This window comes from Cetorhinus maximus, chromosome 4, assembly GCF_964194155.1.
Source record: "Cetorhinus maximus chromosome 4, sCetMax3.hap1.1, whole genome shotgun sequence".
Taxonomy (NCBI): Eukaryota; Metazoa; Chordata; class Chondrichthyes; order Lamniformes; family Cetorhinidae; genus Cetorhinus; species Cetorhinus maximus.
The window spans coordinates 104265289-104283756 of NC_135882.1; the positions used below are offsets into that span (position 1 = coordinate 104265289).

General features: G+C 42.1%; 1 protein-coding gene across 1 annotated transcript in view; it reads left to right on the top strand.

Moving 5' to 3' along the window:
- garem (GRB2 associated, regulator of MAPK1) overlaps positions 1–18468 on the top strand; it is a 128548-nt gene that overhangs the window by 88859 nt on the left and 21221 nt on the right. The window contains 1 exon segment of the mRNA XM_078540575.1: positions 14871–16046. Within this exon segment, the coding sequence (XP_078396701.1) occupies positions 14871–16046 (1176 nt within the window).

Below are 18468 nucleotides of genomic sequence, written 5' to 3' on the forward strand. Positions count from 1 at the left end.
CGCATTCTACACTACTGAACTGCACTGCCATGTCTTTACTTTCCTTATGTTAACTTTATATTACTTTATTTTACTGGCCCTGATTTAAATTTACTTTTAATCCAAGTAGCTACTACTTTAAAGATAATACGCTTTTCTAATTTACAGTAATTTAAAGACACTCCCTAATAGCAGTTTCTCACCAACCGATGAACTTAAGGTTTTCCTCTGATGTCACTCTTTGTTTTCTTCAAACCCGGCATTCTAAAGCTGAAGCAGCTGTCCCCCGTACGTTCTCCAGCCAGGTTCGCTCTCTGCCTCTCTCCCGGGTTAAAAAAATTTGAATACTCTGCTCTTGCCTGGATGAGTGCAGCTCCAACAACACTCGAGAAGCTTGACACTATCCAGGACAAAGCCCGCTTGATTGGCACCCCTTCCATAAACATTCACTTCACCACCGACAAACAGTGTGTACCATCTACAAGATGCACAGCAGAAACTCACCAAAGCTCTTTAGGCAGCACCTTCCAAATCCATGACCACTACCATCTGGAAGGGCAAGGGCAGCAGATACATATGAACACCACCACCTGTAAGTTTTCCTCCAAGCCACTAACCATCCTGACTTGGAAATATATTGCAGGGTCAAAATCCTGGAAGACCCTCCTTAACAGCACTGTGGGTGTACCTACACCAAAGGGACTGCAGCATTTTAAGAACGCAGCTCACCACCATCTTCTCGAGGGCAATTAAGGATGGGCAATAAATGCCGACCTTGTCAGCGACGCTCACATCCTGTAAAGGAATAAAAAAAAATCCAAGTTATTATTAGACAAAGCAGTTGTTCAGAAGGAAAACAAACATGGACTTCTGTGCATTAACCTGCATTTCAAGTATGCAATTATGATGGTGAATGTTTTGCCATTTACACTGCCAATTCGTATACAATGGGATAGGTGTTTGGTGCAATGTTTGTATTCTGTGTTCAAACAAGATTAGAAAGACACTTGCAATTAAAGTAATAAGTACAGTAGCATAATAGTTCTGTTATTGGACTAGGAACCCAGAGTCTTGTTTTAATAGGAGGCAGAAGTTCAATTCCTGCCCTGTAGTTTGTGCATTTGAGTTCAGTTAATTAAATTAATCTGGAATAAAAGGTTTTGTATCTTGTTGTAAAGTATCTAGTTCATAATTCATATGCTTTTGTCTATAATTTTAATTTTAAGACTTTTAAACTGTGGAAAATGGAGACATCTGGTTGAGGAACTGAAAAAAACTGATGTAAATGCAACTCCAAGGTATCCTGTGTTTATCTTACAAGGTCAGAATTGATGGCGAAAAAAATTGAATAATGAATGACCCATCTCTAACCTTAATGGAGCCAGCGAGTCTGGAGAAAGTGTCATAATACCCCATTAACAATATAAATTATTCATATGGGTTGCAGAATCAATCATTTGTGTTGAAGGTAAAATAATTTGTTTGCCTTTCTGTTTGAATCATCCCAAAGCATGCCATGTTGTCACAGAGATAGTGATTCAGGGTGGAGCCTTGGTTAGAAGGTTCCTTTGTTCAATTTATCTGTGTGTATTTGCTGACTGAAACAGGCAGTTGAGTTTGGGTTTCATGAGGAAGATTTTCTCTAGCTTGCAGCTTGTGGAAGACGTCTACAGTGGTCCTCACAGAACCTTCTGTCAGAAAGCAGTCAGCTTGAATAGTTAGCTTAGAAAGAGCTACACAGAAGCTGTGGAAGCAGACTGGTGAAAAAAAGGTCTATGTATGACCAAAGCCAGAACAGGGGGAGGTAGTGGCATAGTAGCATTGTTACTGAACTATTAATACAGAGACCCAGGGTAATTCTGGCAGCAGGCCTGACAGCATCTGTGGAGAGAGAAACAGAGTTAGCGTTTCAAGTCTGTGTGACTCCTCTTCAGAACTAAAGAGAAGCAGAAATGTGATGGATTTTATACTGTTAAGAGGATGTGGAGCCGGTAGAGCATGATAGAAGGTCAGGGATAGATGAGAGCTAAGGAGAGATTGACAAAGATGGACTCAAGACAAAGGGAATGGTGCTGATAATGGCATAAAGGTAAGAGCAAAATGTGTTAATAGCAGAACAAGGGTCAGTGCTCTGTGGAAAAACTACATAGAAACCAGTGACAGATGGCTCAATGGAGGGTTGGGGTGGGGTTGTTGCAGAAAAAGGAATAGAAATAAATAAAAAGTGAAAGCAAAAATTTAAAAAACAGTTGAATTTAAAAAGGGTAAAATTGGAGGACAGTGTTCATTGTCTGAAGTTGTTAGACTCGATGTTAAGTCTGGAAGGTTGTATTATGCCTGATCAAAAGATGAGGTGCTGCTCCTCCAGTTTGCGTTGGACTTTATTGGAACATTGCAGCAGGCCAAGGACGGACACGTGGGCATGAGAGCAAGATGATGTGTTGAAATGGCAAGCTACAGGAAGGTCTAGGTCATGCTTGCAGATTGAACGAAGGTGTTCCGCAAGGCGGTCACCCAGTCTGCATTTAGTCTCCCCAATGTAGAGGAGACCGCTTTGGGAACAGCGAATACAGTAGACCACATTGAAGGAGGTGCAAACATGAAAGTAGTGTTTGGGCCCTTGGACGGTGAGGAGGTAAAGGGGCAGGTGTTATACCTTCTGCAATTGTATGGGAAGGTGACGTGAGGAGGGGATGAGGAGTTAGGGGTGATGGAGGAGTGGACCAGAATGTCACAGAGGGAACGGTCCCAACGGAATGCTGACAGGGGCAGGTGAGATGTGTTTGGTGGTAGCATCATGCTGGAGTTGGTGGAGGATGATCCTTTGCATGCAGAGGCTGCTGGGGTGAAAAGTGGGGACAAGGGGGACCCTATCATGGCCCTGGGAGGGAGGGGAAGGGATGAAGGCAGAGGTGCAGGAGATGGGTCGGACACTGTTGAGGGCCCTGTCAACCACAGTGGGGGGAAGCCCTTGGTTAAGGAAAAAGGAAGACATTTTTTTGTTTTTTAATTTCATTTTTTACTTTTTTTTATTCTTTTTATTTTTTTCTCCCCAACCCATGACCACCACCCCCCGCAAACACAGGGCCATCTGTCAGTTGTTTCTATGTAGTGCTTTCACAGAGCACTGACCTTTGTGCTATTAACACATTCTTAATGCCATTATCAGCACCTCCTTGAGTCTTTCCCACTACCATTAACACTCCCTTTGTCTTGTGTCCGTGACATCTTTGTCAATCTCTCCTTAGTTCCCACCTATCCCTGACCTTTTATCTTGCTCCATCTGCTCCACCCCCCTTAAACAGTATAAAATCCATCATATTTCTACTTCTCTTCAGCTCTGAAGAAGATTCATACGAACTCGAAACGTTAACTCTGTTTCTCTCTCCACAGATGCTGCCAGACCTGAGTTTTTCTAGCAATTTTTGTTTTTATTTCAGGTTTCCAGCATCCACAGTATATTGCTTTCATCTTAATACTCTGGGAACCTGGGTTCGAATCCCACCGTGGCAGATGGTGAAATTTGAATCCAATAAAAACCCGGAATTAAATGTCTAATGATGACCATTAAGCCATTGTCGATTGTTGTAAAAACCCATCTGGTTCACTAATGTCCTTTAGGGAAATAAATCTGCCGCCCTTACCTGGCCTGGCCGACATGTGACCCCAGACCCACAGCAATGTGGTTGACTCTTAACTGCCCTCTGAAATGGCCTAGCAAGTCTCTCAGTTGTATCAATCCACTAAAACGTTTAAAAGAAATGGAACTAGATGGACCACTTGGCATTGACGTAGGCAGCGGAAACGACAACACAAACTCAGTCCTCTCGACCCTGCAAAATCTTCCTGACTAACGCCTGGGGGCTAGTGCCAAAATTGGGAGAGCTGTCTCTCAGACTAGTCAAGCACCAGCCTGACATAGTCATCCTCACGCAAGCATACGAACATATGAAATAGGAGCAGATGTAGGTCATTTGGCCCCTTGAGTCTGCTCTGCCATTCTATAAGATCATGGCTGATCTGTTTGTGTTTTGTATTCCACATTCCCATCTACCCCTGATAACCTTTGATTCCCTTTCCTAACAAGAATCTACCCACCTCTGTCTCTCAAAAATATTCAATGACTCCACCTCCACTGGAGGCAGAGAATTCCAAAGTCGCAAAACTCTTTGAGAAAAAAATTCTCCTCCTCCCTGTCCTAAAAGGACAATCCCTGATTTTAAAACAGTGCCCCCTAGTTCTGGACCTAGCCACCAGAGGAAAATCCTTTCCACGTCCACCTTGTCAAGACCGTTCAGGATCTTATATCCTTCAATCAAGTCCCCCCTCACTCTTCTAAGTTCCAGTGGGAACAAGCCCAGTCTGTCTAACCTTTCCTCATAGGATAACCCGCTCATTCCAGGTATCCATCCAGTAAACCTTCTCTGAGCTGCCTCCAATGCATTTACACCCTTTCTTAAATAAGAAGAGCAAAACTGCACAAAATATTCGAGATGTGGTCTTACCAATGCCCTATATAACTGAAACATCCTTACTTCTATGTTCAATTCCTCTCATGATAAAGGATAGCATTCCATTAGTCGCCTTAATTACTTGCTGTACCTGCTGTACCAATGTATTGTAACTTATGCACTAGAACACTTAGATCCCTATACACCTTGGATTTCTGCAGCCTTTTTCCACTTAAGTAATACTCTGCTTTTTTTTTACTCTTCCTGCCAAAGTGAACAACTTCACATTTCCCTACATTATACTGTTATGACGTAGCAGATGGTATGTGCCAGGCGGACCAAATCCACACGGGAAACTTGGCCATGCTATCACAGCAGTTTTGGAATTAGTATTTATTACGAGAAGATTTATGCACTGGCTTCAGAAGTAGAGAGTCCACTAACAACTTTAGAGATTTTAAAGATTAAATTAAAACATTTATTAACAAAAGAAAAGAATTCAAACACAGACATGAGATTAGTTACTTGATATTATTATAAATCCCAAAATTCCTAATTAACCTGACTCACAAGTACACACCCCCTTAAGGCAATAGTTCAAAATAGATTTTAAATTTAAATAAGCAATTCAGCAAGGTTATTACAACACCCAACTCCAAAGGCTTTTGACACAACTTTAGTTACTGGGCACAACAGACTTCTGCAAAAGTGGCTGGAGGCTTTTCCCCAAGGCTGCTTTACATGATGTACCTTTCAAGATGTTACATGACCACACCCCCACATAACCTTCCACTCTTCTTTGTATATGTTTCTCTCTCTAATGTGTAAAATCCCATTGTTCTACATGTCTTTGGAAATTTACTCTTCCCATAATATAAAAATCTTTCATGTTGCTAATTTGGTGTCTCTCCTTTTGGGAAAAATAAACATACTGCTTGGCCTTGCTTACCTTGTTAATTGTAAAAATCCTACCATCCCTTTGAAAATCAAACAATCCTTTCACTTATCAATGCAAATTTCATCCACACCTTACCTGTGGGACCCTCATCCTCACTTGTCCATCTCCATTTCAAAAGCCTGCTTTACACCTTACTCTTTTGATAATTTCAACCTTGTAGTCTATCTGACTTTAATTCAGTTAAATCAGTCGCACAGACAGAACCATCCACACACACGCCGAGGCCTACAATAATATTATGAAAAATATTATAGTTTTGTGACAATATTGCATCTGCCAATTTTTCTCTGCTCACTCAATCTATTGATATACATCTGCAACCTCCTTATGCCCTCTTCACAACGTACTTTCCTACCTATCTTTGTGTCATCTGCTAATTTAGCTACCATGCCTTCTCTCCCCTCATCTAAGTCATTGATTTAAATTGTAAGAAGTCCCAGCACAGACCTCTGTGGGATTCCACTTGTCACATCCTGCCAATCAGAAAAAGACCCATTTATGCATACTCTGTTTTCTGCCAGCCAGCCAATCTTCTATTCGTACTAATATGTTACCCCCTGCACCATGAGCTTTTATTTTCCGCAATACCCTTTGATGTGGCACCTTATCAAATGCTTTCTGGAAATCCAAGCACAGCACATCTACAGGCTCCCCTTTATCTACAGCACATGTCACTCCATCAAAGAACACCAATAAATTGGTTAAACATGATTTCCCTTTCACAAAACCATGCTGACTCTTCCCAACTACCTTGAGTTTATTTAAGTGCCCAGCCATAACCTCCCTAATGATCAATTCTAACGCCTTCCCCACAACAGACATCAAGCTAACTGGCTTATAGTTTCCTGTTTTCTGCGTTTCTCCCTCCTTGAATAGAGGAGTTATATTTGCTACTTTCCAGTATGATGAAACCTTTCCAAAATCTACTGAATTTTGGAAAATTAATACCAACCTATTTATTAACTCATTAGCCACCTCTTTTAAGACCCTAGGATGAAGTCCATCAGGACCTGCAGACTTGTCAGCCCGCAGCTCCATCTGTTTGCTCAGTATTGCTTCCCTAGTGATTGTAATTTCACCAAGTTTCCCTCTCCCTTCCACCACCTGACATACCTTACAGACAAATGCCCCAGAGACCACCATCACCATCCCTGTCCCACCAGCAGAACAGACCCAGCAGAGGTGGCAGAACAGTGGTATATCGTTAGGAGGGAGTTCCCTGACAGTCCCTGAGAGAGTGCAGGAGAGCATGCCATGGGCAGCACCAGGCATACGTAAAAATGAGGTGTCAACCTGGTGAAGCTACAACACAGGACTACTTGCGTTCCAAACAGGATAAGCAGCAAGTGACAGAGCTAAGTGATTCCACAACGAACAGATCAGATCTAAGCTCTGCAGTCCTGCTGCATCTGGTTGTTGAATGGACAATTAAACAACTCACTGGACGAAGAGGCACCACTAATATTTCCATCCTCAATGATGGGGGAGCCCAGCACATTAGTGCAAAAGATAAAGCTGAACCATTCGCAACAACCTTCAGCCAGAAGTGCCGATTGGATAATCCATCTCGGCCTCCTTGGAGGTCCCCAGCATCACAGATGGAATCTTCAGTCAATTTGATTCACTCCACATGATATCAAGAAATGGCTGATGGCACTGGAAACTGCAAAGTTAATGGGCCCTGACAACATTCTGGCAATACTACTGAAGACTTGTGCTCCTGAACTTGCGCCCCTAGCCAAGCTGTTCCAGTACAGCTACAATACTGGGGTCTGCAAGGCAATATAGAAAATTGCCTAGGTATATCCTGTGCACAAAAAATAGGATAAATCCAACCCAGGTAATTACCGCCTACTCTCTATCATCAGTAAAATGATGGAAGGGGTCATCATCAGTGCTATCAACCGTCACTTGTTTAGCAATGGCCTGCTCACTGGCTCCGAGTTTGGGTCTGTAAGGGCCACTCAGCTCCGACCTCATTATAGCCTTGGTTCAAAAATGGACAAAAGAGCTGAACTCCAGAGGTGATGTGAGAGTGACTGCCCCTGACATCAAGGTTGCATTTGACCAAATGTGGCATAAAGGAGCCCTAGCGAAACTGGAGTAAATGGGAATTGGGGAAAACTTTCCACTGGTTGGAGTCATACCTAGCACAAAGGAAGATGGTTGTGGTTGTTGGAGGTCAGTCATCTCAGCTCCAGGACATCACTGCAGGAATTTCTCAGAGTAGTGTCCTAGGCTTAACCATCTTCAGCTGCTTCATCAATGACCTTCCTTCCATTATAAGGTCAGAAGTGGAGATGTTCGCTGATGATTGCACAATGTACAGTACCATTTGTGACTCCTCATACTGAAGCAGTCCATGTCCAAATGCAGCAAGACCTGGACAATATCCAGGATTGGGCTGACAAGTGGCAAGTAACATTCATGCCACACAAGTGTCAGGCAATGACCATCTCCGACAAAAGAGAATCTAACCGTCACCCCACGACATTGAATAGCATTACCATTGCTGAATCCCCCACTATCAACATCCTGGGAGTTACCATTGACTAGAAACTGAACTGGACTAGCAATATAAATACTGTGGCTACAAGAGCAGGCCAGAGGCTAGGATTCCTGTGGTGAGTAACCCGCTCCTGACTATCCAAAGCCTGCCACCATCTACAAGGCACAAGTCAGATGTGTGGTGGAATACTCCCCACTTGCCTGGATGAGTGCAACTTCAGTAACACTCAAGAAGCTTGACACCATCCAGGACAAAGCAACCTGCTTGATTGGCACCCCAATCAATTGGCACCACAAACGTTGACTCCCTTCAACACCAGCGCAGTGGCAGCAATGTATACCATCTACAAGATGCACTGCAGAAACTCACCAAGCCTCCTTAGGCAGCACCTTCCAAACCCATGACCACTAACATCTAGAAGGACAAGGGCAACAGATGCATAGGAACGCCACCACTTGGAAGTTCCCCTCTGAGCCACTACCATCGTGACTTGGAAATATATTGCCATTCCTTCACTTTCACTGGGTCAAAATCCTGGAATTCCCTCCCTAACGGCACTGTGGGTGTACGCATGCAACATGGACAGCAGTGGTTCAAGAAGGCAGCTCACTACCATGTTCTCAATGGAAATTAGGGATGGGCAACAAATACTGGCCTAGCCAGCAACGCCTACATCCCATGAATGAATTTTTTTTTAAAACTTAAAAAGGCATTCACAATCATGAGGTCTTTAAAGATAGTTAGAGGATCACTTAGCCAAAAGCTAATGGAAGGATTCATCTGAAATTTGTACCTCGAGGAGTAACTGGAATACTAAGAGAATTAAAGTAAGTTCCAGAGTGTTGTGGCACATCTTTTTGTTTGGAAAGATGAATGGGTGTTCAAGATCTCGTAAGATAAGGGAACATTTGGGGGAGGGGAAATTAAAGGTAAAACTGAGTTCATAATATACATTGTTGTAAATTATAGTGTAATACTGCTTAGTTTAATCCTTTTTCATGTATAATAAAGTTTGTTTTTGTTTAAGAACACAAAACTATGCAGGATAGTTCTGTCGGTCAATTTGCTAGGTATTCAGATTTCTGCTTTAAATGCTAACAGGATTGTAACCATCTGTGATGGTGACCTTGAAGTTATCAATTTGTCATAAAAAGTCAATTGCTTCATTAATGTCCTTTAGTGAAACAGAGCTGCCATTTTTTCCTCACCTCGCCTATGTGACTCTAGTTCCACAGCAATTTGGTTGACTGTTAACTGCCCCCCTAAAGTGGCCCAGCAAGCCACTCCGTTGTATCAAACTGCTACAGAATGATATACTGTAATAAGAAAAGATGGACCACCCAGCATCGATCTAGGCATCACATTTGGACAGGACAAAGGCACACCCAGCCCAGTTGACCCTCCTCACTAACATCTGGGGACTTGTGCCAAAATTAAGAGACCTGTTCCACAGACCAGTCAAGCATCAGTTTGACATTGTCACACTCCCAGAACCAAACCTCCCAGAATCAAACCTTTCGTTCATTGTTCTAAACGTTTTCACCATTCCAGGCATGTCCTCTTCTCAGCATTTATCCTTTGGGGATGTGAGGAAGAACTTTTTTACACAACAGTGATAATGACCTGGAACACATTGCCTGTGAGGACGGTGGAAGCAGAAGTGATCAGTGATCTCAAAAGGAAATTGGATGGGCACTTGAGGCAAATAAACTTACAGGGTTATAGGGATAGAGCAGAGCAATGGGACTGACTTGACTGGAATGCTCTACAGAGAGCCAAATGGGTGCCTCCTGTGCCATTATAATTTGACTATATGGCTCTGGTCATGATGTCTTATGGTATCAGGCCAAACATGGACAAGGAAACCATATACTGCCACCCCTCAGCTGATGAATCAGCACACTTTCATGCTAAACACCAATTGGAAGAAACTCTGAAGGTAGAAAGGGCACCTATTATAACTTGGGTGGGGAACTTCAATGTCCTTCAGCAAGAGTGACTTGGTAACACCGCCATTGACAAAGCTGGCTGAATTCTGCTAGACTAGGCTTGTGGCACATAGTTCAAGCACCTACTCGGCCTAGACCTCACCAACTTACCTGTTGAAGATGCATCTGTTCATGACCAATTAGCTGGAATGACCACCTTGTGGAGACAAAATCCCATCTTTCCACAGTTGAAACCTTCCATCGTGTTGTCTGACAGTAGCAACATGCCAAATGGGATAGATTAAGAACAGATCGAGCAGCTCAAGACAAGGCATCCATGTAGTACTGTGGGCCATCAACAGCACCAGAACTGAAATCTACTACAATCATGGATATTCTACCGCTCTACCACTATCACCAAGTCAGGTGGCCAATCCTGGTTCATTGAGGAGTGTAGAAGAGCATGGCTGTAGCAGCAGCAGGCACGCTGAATCTGAGGTTCCAACTTGGTGAAGCTGCAACATGGAAGCAGCATGCTATAGACAGAACTGGAGTGTCCAGTGGCGTACCACAGGGATTTGTGCTCGGTCCCCTTTTATTTGTCATTTATATAAACGACATAGATGACTATGTGGGGGGTAGGATTAGTAAATTTGCGGATGACACAAAGATTGTCTGGGTGGTTAACAGTGAGGCTGAGTGTCTTGGGCTACAGGAGGATATAGACGGGATGGTCAAATGGGCTGATAAGTGGCAGATGGAATTTAACCCTAAAAAATGTGAGGTGATACACTTTGGAAGGAGTAATTTGACAAGGAAGTATTCAATGAATGGCATGGCACTAGGAAGTTCTGAGGAACAAAGGGACCTTGGTGTGTGTGTCCATAGATCTCTGAAGGCGGAGAGGCATGTTAGTGGGGTGGTGAAAAAGGCATATGAGACCCTTGCCTTTATCAATCGAGGCATAGATTACAAAAGTAGGGAGGTCATATTGGAGTTGTATAGAACTTTGGTGAGGCCACAGCTGGAGTACTGTGTGCAGTTCTCGTCGCCACATTATAGGAATGATGTGATTGCACTGGAGGGGATGCAGAGGAGATTCACCAGGATGTTGCCTGGGATGAAAAATTTAAGTTATGAAGAGAGGTTGGGTAGACTTGGGTTGTTTTCGTTGGAGCAGAGAAGTCTGAGGGGCGACCTGATCGAGATGTACAAGATAATGAGGGGCATGGGCAGGGTGGATAGGGAGCAGCTGTTCCCCTTTGTTGAAGGGTCAGTCACAAGGGGGCATAAGTTCAAGGTGAGGGGCAGGAGGTTTAGGGGGATGTGAGGAAAAACTTTTTTTGCCCAGAGGGTGGTGACGGTCTGGAATGCACTGCCTGGGAGGGTGGTGGAGGCGGGTTGCCTCACATCCTTTAAAAAGTACCTAGATGAGCACTTGGCACGTCATAACATTCAAGGCTATGGGCCAAGTGCTGGTAAATGGGATTAGGTAGGTAGGTCAGGTGTTTCTCACGTGTAGGTGCAGACTTAATGGGCCGAAGGGGCCTCTTCTGCACTGTGATTCTGTGATCATGGCTGACCTGGTTGTAGTGTCAATTCCACCTTCCTGTCTGGCCCCATATCCCTTAACTCCTTTGCCTGTCTAACTCTGCCTTATTCAAAGCCTGCACTGCTCTCTGGGGAAGAGAATTCCACGTACTTACTGTTCCCATTTGTTTCGAGGCATAAGCTGAGTGTTAGGGGAGGGGGTGGGACATATTATAGATAATATTGAGGAAGATTTAACAAAAATACAAGATGGCATTAATGAATTTGCAGAACGGTTGTGTAATTGGCAACTTAATTTCTGTCTAGCCATAAAGGCAAACCCATTGTGTCATAAATTGAGACAAACTCTTAAAAAGAAATTGAAATTTGGTACAAAAATTGTTTTCAATCAAATAAATATAGATAAGCCACTACTGAGGTTTATAAACTATTTAACCTCTAACAGATCAATTCTCTTTACAAAAAAACTTATGATAATGCGTTACAAACAACTTCCTAAAAAATCCTACCTATTATCTGGATATAATCATGGCCCCACCTGAGGTGGAAGGGTCCAGTGCCACCACCTTAGATGCCAGTGAGGTAACAGAGATCGTTGATGAGGGCAAGGCCGTTGATGTGTATATGGAGTTCCAAAAGGCGTTCGATACAGTGCCACACCACAGATTTGAGGCAAGTTATAGGTCATGGAATAAAAGGGTCAGTAACAACATGGATACAAAATTGACTGAGGGATAGGAAACAGAGTAATGGTTAATGGGTATTTTTTGGGCTGGAAGAAGGTTTGTAGTGGAATTCCCCAGGGGTCGGTCTTGGGAACCCTGCTTTTCCTGTTATCTAAATGATCTAGATCTTGGTGTGCAGGGGACAGTTTCAAAGTTTGCGGACAACATAAAACTTGGGAGAATTGTAAACTTTGAGGAGGTCCGTGTAAATCTTCAAAAGGACATTGACACATTGGTGGAGTGGGCAGATGGGTGGCAGGTGAAGTTCAATGCAGAGAAGTGTGAGGTGATATACTTGGTACAAAGAACATGGAGAGACAGTATAAAATAAAGGATACTATTCTAAAGGGTGTGCAGGTGCAGAGAGACCTGAGTGTATATGTACTTCAGTCAATAAAGGTGGCAGGACAGGCAGAGAGAGCTGTTTCTAAAGCATACATTATTAGACTTCAATAATAGGGGCATAGAATACAAGAGCAGGGAGGTTATGATGAACTTATATAAGACATTGGTTGGGCCTCAGCTGGAGTATTGCGTACTGAGTGTTTGGGAGTCAGGGGCGATAGCAGCCCAGGCTTTGGTACTGTGTGGACTGGGACCTACTGGATCATTAGCGTTTAAACACCTTGTGATCTGCTGCACATACAGAACTGGCACCAAGTCTCTAAGAGAAATCAGAATTAGCTTTCTCTCAGTACCCAATGTCCAGAACCTAATTATCCCTTTGAAAACTACAGGGAACAGGCACTGATAAGTGCACTCTAATGGGGTCAATTTCGACAACTTAAAAATGGAAGAAGCCCAGATATAGTGGAAAGAAAAGGTGGCAAATAGTTTTTAATTCTTTCATGGGATGTGGGCGTCACTGTCATTGCCAGCATTTGCTCCCCTTTCCTAATTGCTCTTGAATTGAAGCCAGTTTGCTAGATAATTTCAGAGGGCAGTTAAGAGTCGCATGTAGGCCAGACCAGGTAAAGATGGCAATTTCCTTCCTTGAAGGGCATTAGTGAACCAAACAGGTTTTTTACAATAATCGATGATAGTTTAGTCATTACTGAGACTAGCTTTCAACTCCTTAGTTTTTGTTAATTGAATTTAAATTCCAACAGCTGTCATGGTGGAATTTGAATCCATGTCCCCAAAGCATTAGCCTGGGACTCTGGATTAGTAATCCATAGACATTACCACTATGCCACCACCTCCCCCTCCTGAATAGCGCACAAACTGAGAGGAATGCTGCAACTGGAAATGGTTAGGGGACAAAGCTTCTCAAAATTACATTTATAGCTTACAAAAATACTCAAATGCACTGACCAATAACAAAGAAAAATACACTTATAAACAGAGATAAATCAAACACTTAAAACAGATATACACATGCATGCATAATTAACAGATAAGCACATTGGTAACTAACAAGTACTCACATATTAAAAATTAATATTTACAACCCAATTTGTTTAAGCGCAAAAGAGATATATTGAACTAAGACAAATGCACATAATTGTATTAATATGCTGAAGAACCCTCTCCCCTCCCAGCCTGGCATCCAGCAGCTGTAAGGTGAGAGTTTTGCATCCTGTGTCTTTTGCTGCTGGTTCACAGAATCACAAAATTGTTATGGTGCAGAAGGAGGCCATTCGGCCCATCATGTCTGCACTGGCTCTCTGAACATTTTAACTTAGTGTCAATCTCCTGCCTTTTCTGTGTAACTGTGCACATTGTTTCTATTTAAATATTCATCCAATGTTCTCTTGAATGCCTCAGTTGAACCTGCCTCCACCACACTTACAGACAGTGCATTCCAAACCCTAACTATTTCTTGTGTGGAAAAGTTTTTTCTCACTTCGGATTTGCAGCTTTTGCAAAACGCTAAAACTGTGGCCTCTGGTTCTCAATCTGTTTACGAGCAGGAACAGTTTCTCCCTATCTACTCTGTCCAGACCCCTCATGATTTTGAAAAATTTTGAAAGCGTTACAGACCCTGTGATTGAGACCCTTGTGCGAAACGAACACCCCTGCTCCATTACATTATTCTTTTCTCGTGGCTGTAACTATACCTTCGTTCAATACTGCTACCTGTCCCACTTGTTTTTTGCCTTCCTGATCTTTCCTGAATATATTATAGCCAGGAATATTAAGCTTGTTCCGAATTGCTGTTTTTAAATTTTTTGCACCTATGCCTTTCAGAAATGCACTGTTTACAAATTGTCAGTCAACTTCCAACTATAATTTATAACTAGTACGGGACCCACTTACAGCTGCTTGTTAATTGTCACTGATTTGCAGCTTTTTAAAGTTAGAAAACTAAGTTAAATTTCAATTTGTTAACATACTTTGTGTATTGATTACCACTCTCATCAAATTCCTGTTTATAAAGCCCTTGCCCTGTTTCCAGTTTACTCTGGCAAGCTGATTCATCCAATTCTGGTCAAGCAGAGTTTGGTGAGGACAATGAAAATACTAGCCTGCCTTTCTGGTGTAAAACTTTAGCTGTTTAAATGACTTGGCTTTGAAGGTAAATTTATGGTGGCCTGCAGAAATTGCCAACAAACCAAGTTTATAATAAAGGCAGTTGGTTTTCATTCCGAAATGTCAAATTGCATGGAAATGAGATCCCATCATACAATATAAAATAGAGTGCTAATTTGGTTTTTTAAAATTTTTGATCAGCATCTCTGAAAATATTAAGATATAGACTAGAATCATTGAAGCCATAGAAAAAGTTCTGCTTTGTAACATGATTAATCATTTGCTCTTCCTCCTTAGGTAGCCTCGGGGGAATGCAATGAAGATACAGAAGTATACAACATCACTTTGAGCACAGGTGATGAACTTACTCTAATGGGACAAGCAGAAATCCTTTATGCGAAAACATCGAAGGAAAAATCAAGACTTAACACTATCTTTAAGAAAATTGGAAAACTAAACTCTATTGGCAAGCTTGGACGAGGAAAGATGCCTTGCCTTATCTGTATGAATCACCGGACCAATGAAAGTATTAGCCTTCCTTTCCAGTGTAAAGGTCGACTCAGCACACGTAGTCCCCTTGAGATACAAATGCAAGAGGGTGAGCACACTATTCGCAACATTGTTGAAAAGACCAGGTTACCAGTAAATGTTACTGTGCCATCTGCTCCTCCACGAAACCCTTATGATTTGCACCTAATTCGGGAGGGCCATCGCTATAAGTTTGTGAATATTCAGACTAAGACTGTTGTAGTGTGCTGTGTACTTCGTAACAACAAAATGATTCCCATGCACTTTCCACTTCATTTAGTTGTGCCAAAGTTTACCTTAGCTGAAGGTCTCCTTAAGGGTGAGATGTGGTACGAGAACACAGTTCAACACTCGTTCAACATTTGTCAGGAGCAATTCGACATTGAAGAATACTCACGAGCAGTTCGGGATGTTAAGACTGACTGGAATGAAGATTGTAAAAGTCCAAAGAAGACCAGATGTACTGGACACAGTCACATGCCTAACTCTCTTAGCTATGCTCGTGAAGAACTGACACAGTCTTTCCATCGACTTTCAGTATGCGTTTATGGAAACAATTTGCATGGAAATAGTGAAGTTAATCTACATGGCTGCAGAGATCCAAACAGTGAGTGGACTCTCTTTTCTCATGAAACCCTCCCATCTCAAGATTCGGGAGACAGTGGGAGTGATTATCTGCTGCCTGAAGTGACTGAAGAATCTGCTGGAATCCAGTCACGGCCAGAACTTCCCTATGAAGAGCTCTGGTTAGATCAGGAAACAGGGAAACGGGGTGGACATGATCTTTTCTCTTTGGGGGAGAGATTGAAATCTGGTCAGAGAGGTTCCGTCCACTCCAAATGTCTGGCTTCTTCAGCCCTTTCTTCTCCAGGTCCTTTGTCTACAGTTAAACCATCATCTGACATTTCTCTACCTCCACCTCCAGTGCCTCCAAAGTCTGAAGCTGTAAGTCCCGGTCTTGAGGCAAATTTGCTAAATGCTGTGCAATCATAATGCTTAACCATTTTTAGAAATGTAAAGGTCTGCATGTTCTCAAGAATTCAAAACTAAGTAGTAGCAAAATGTGAATTTTCCTGCAGTGCTTCCTTGGGCTGATTTTCCATTTTCGTAATTGATTTTATGCAGCAACACTTCATAGAATTCGGCTAGTGAATTAATTGTTCTTTGTTTCTAGGAAAACACTAGGATTTAAGTTTTAACAAATATGACACAAGTGCAAATTTTTATGCTAATTTTTTTCTCCTTTCAGAACTTGGAATTTAGGATTAAAAAAATTAGTATTTAATTTAAAAAATTGATTTGTGATTTGCAGTTACATGACAACATTGCTCCAGAGTCAAATCAAAGTGGAATAATCCCTGATCTGTGAGTCTGTCATAGCTGGGAAGCAGTGGGATGCTATAAATGGTGTTGGCATTCTTGGGCTGGGAGAAAATGTTAGCAAGGCTCATGTATCTATTAGCTATCCATTGACCGCTTAGTATGCATATGTTCGGGCTTTATTGTATGGCTATTCCTCTTTCCCCCTACCACCACAATGGTTAAGTATCTTGCCAATACTCACTGCCCAGGATCACATGATGAATGGTTAGCCACTCGAGGACAGCAGGCACTTTAGCTATATTCTACTTAAGTCAGCATCTTCATGAGAGATGGGGAGATGTCACTTAAAAAAAATACAAAACTCATGCTTTGAACATTTTTAGTCTCAGCCTTTTGTTATACTTTTACAGAAATCACAAATCAGTAACCATGTTGAAAACTCTCCCTGTTTTCTCTACAAGCTACCTAATATCCCAACATTGTTTACTGTTGGAGTGGGAATGAGGATTGAATAATTTTATTCAATATTGTAATGTGTTTGAGCTGTGTTAATCAGCAGTACCTTGTTCCTGTGCTTCTGAATAAATGTCAATCCTGTAATTTTCACTTGTCATATCAAGCCCATTTGCACTGCATTTCTAAGTATGTTGCTATGGTTACATGGTTTTGCTACAATGGTTAACTGCAATGGCATATTATATGCTGTAAATTTACTCAAAAACATGTCCTCAAATGTTGTTGAGCAAATTCTCACTCTGGATTTGAGGAATTGCTTTAATTTTCAGTGGGAATGCCCGGGGAATGTTTTTTCCCCTACAGGGATGAGGAGATAAAGAACAAAAGGAGGAAGATAAGTAAGACTACTTAACAGTCAAGCATCGTGATTATTTTCCTCATCATTGGAACTAAATTTATTATGTGGGAGTAAGCAGTCAGCATCTGTGAAGAATGTGGCAAATTATATTACAGCCTTTCAAAACCTGGTCTCTTGATTCTTATATAAGTGATATCTGGCCCATGTAGCATTGTCTCGGCAGATCAGAAAGCCCCAGGTTTAATTCTTACAGTAGCTAATATTTTGAGGCTTGCATTTGTCTCTGGCACATGAAAATCAGCCATAATTCATGCTGCTGACTGCTGCCCATTGACCCTTTCTCGTACGTTGTGGGTTTTAGGAAAGACAAAATTGAGTTCAAAAATGATGAGATATGTGGCCAGTAGTCTGCCACTGTTTGCTATCCAACATCATACATGAAAAATAGCTATATAACTGAGATACTTGAAGGGCTGTAGACATCGAACTTTGTCCCAGGGGAAAAGCGGGAAAGAAATCTATTAAAATCAGGATATAGCTCTGAATCAATAAATTGGGAACTGGGGATTGAGTTTGAGTGGTCTTTGTCCATTCCATAGCATTGTTTCCTATAATTCAGCCCTGAACCATCTTGCTCAAAATGGTTATAAATTAAGGAGGCAGTAGAGACTGGTTCAAAGATGGTTTGCTGCTAATTTTTTTCTTTCCTCGCCCCACATTCTTGAGGCATAGATGGATACAATTTCATGGGTGCAAGTCACCTTCCACTACTTTATCCATAAGGCTATTTTTTTTGGTGGTAATTGCTGGCATGATATTTGATTGCCATGATTGTGTTTTCTGTCATTAATGATTGCTGTTCCAACATTTACTGATTTTTTTTTTTCCTCCATCTTTTTCTTTCAAGCACCCCTCCGTGTTCACTGGGCTTAACCCAGCTGACTATTTGGGGAGCACATAAGAACTAGGAGCAGGAGTAGGCAATTCAGCTCCTCGAGCCTGCCCCACCATTCAGTACAATCATGGCTAATCTCATTTCAGCCTCAACTCCAATTTCCCGCCCTCTCCCCATAACCTTTCAACCCGTTACTAATTAAAAAGCTGCCTATCTCCTCAAATTTATTCAGTGTCCCGGCATCCACTGCACTCCGAAGTAGTGAATTCCACAGATTCACGACCCTTTGAGAAAAGTAATTCCTCCTCTCATCTCTGATTTAAATCTACCACCCC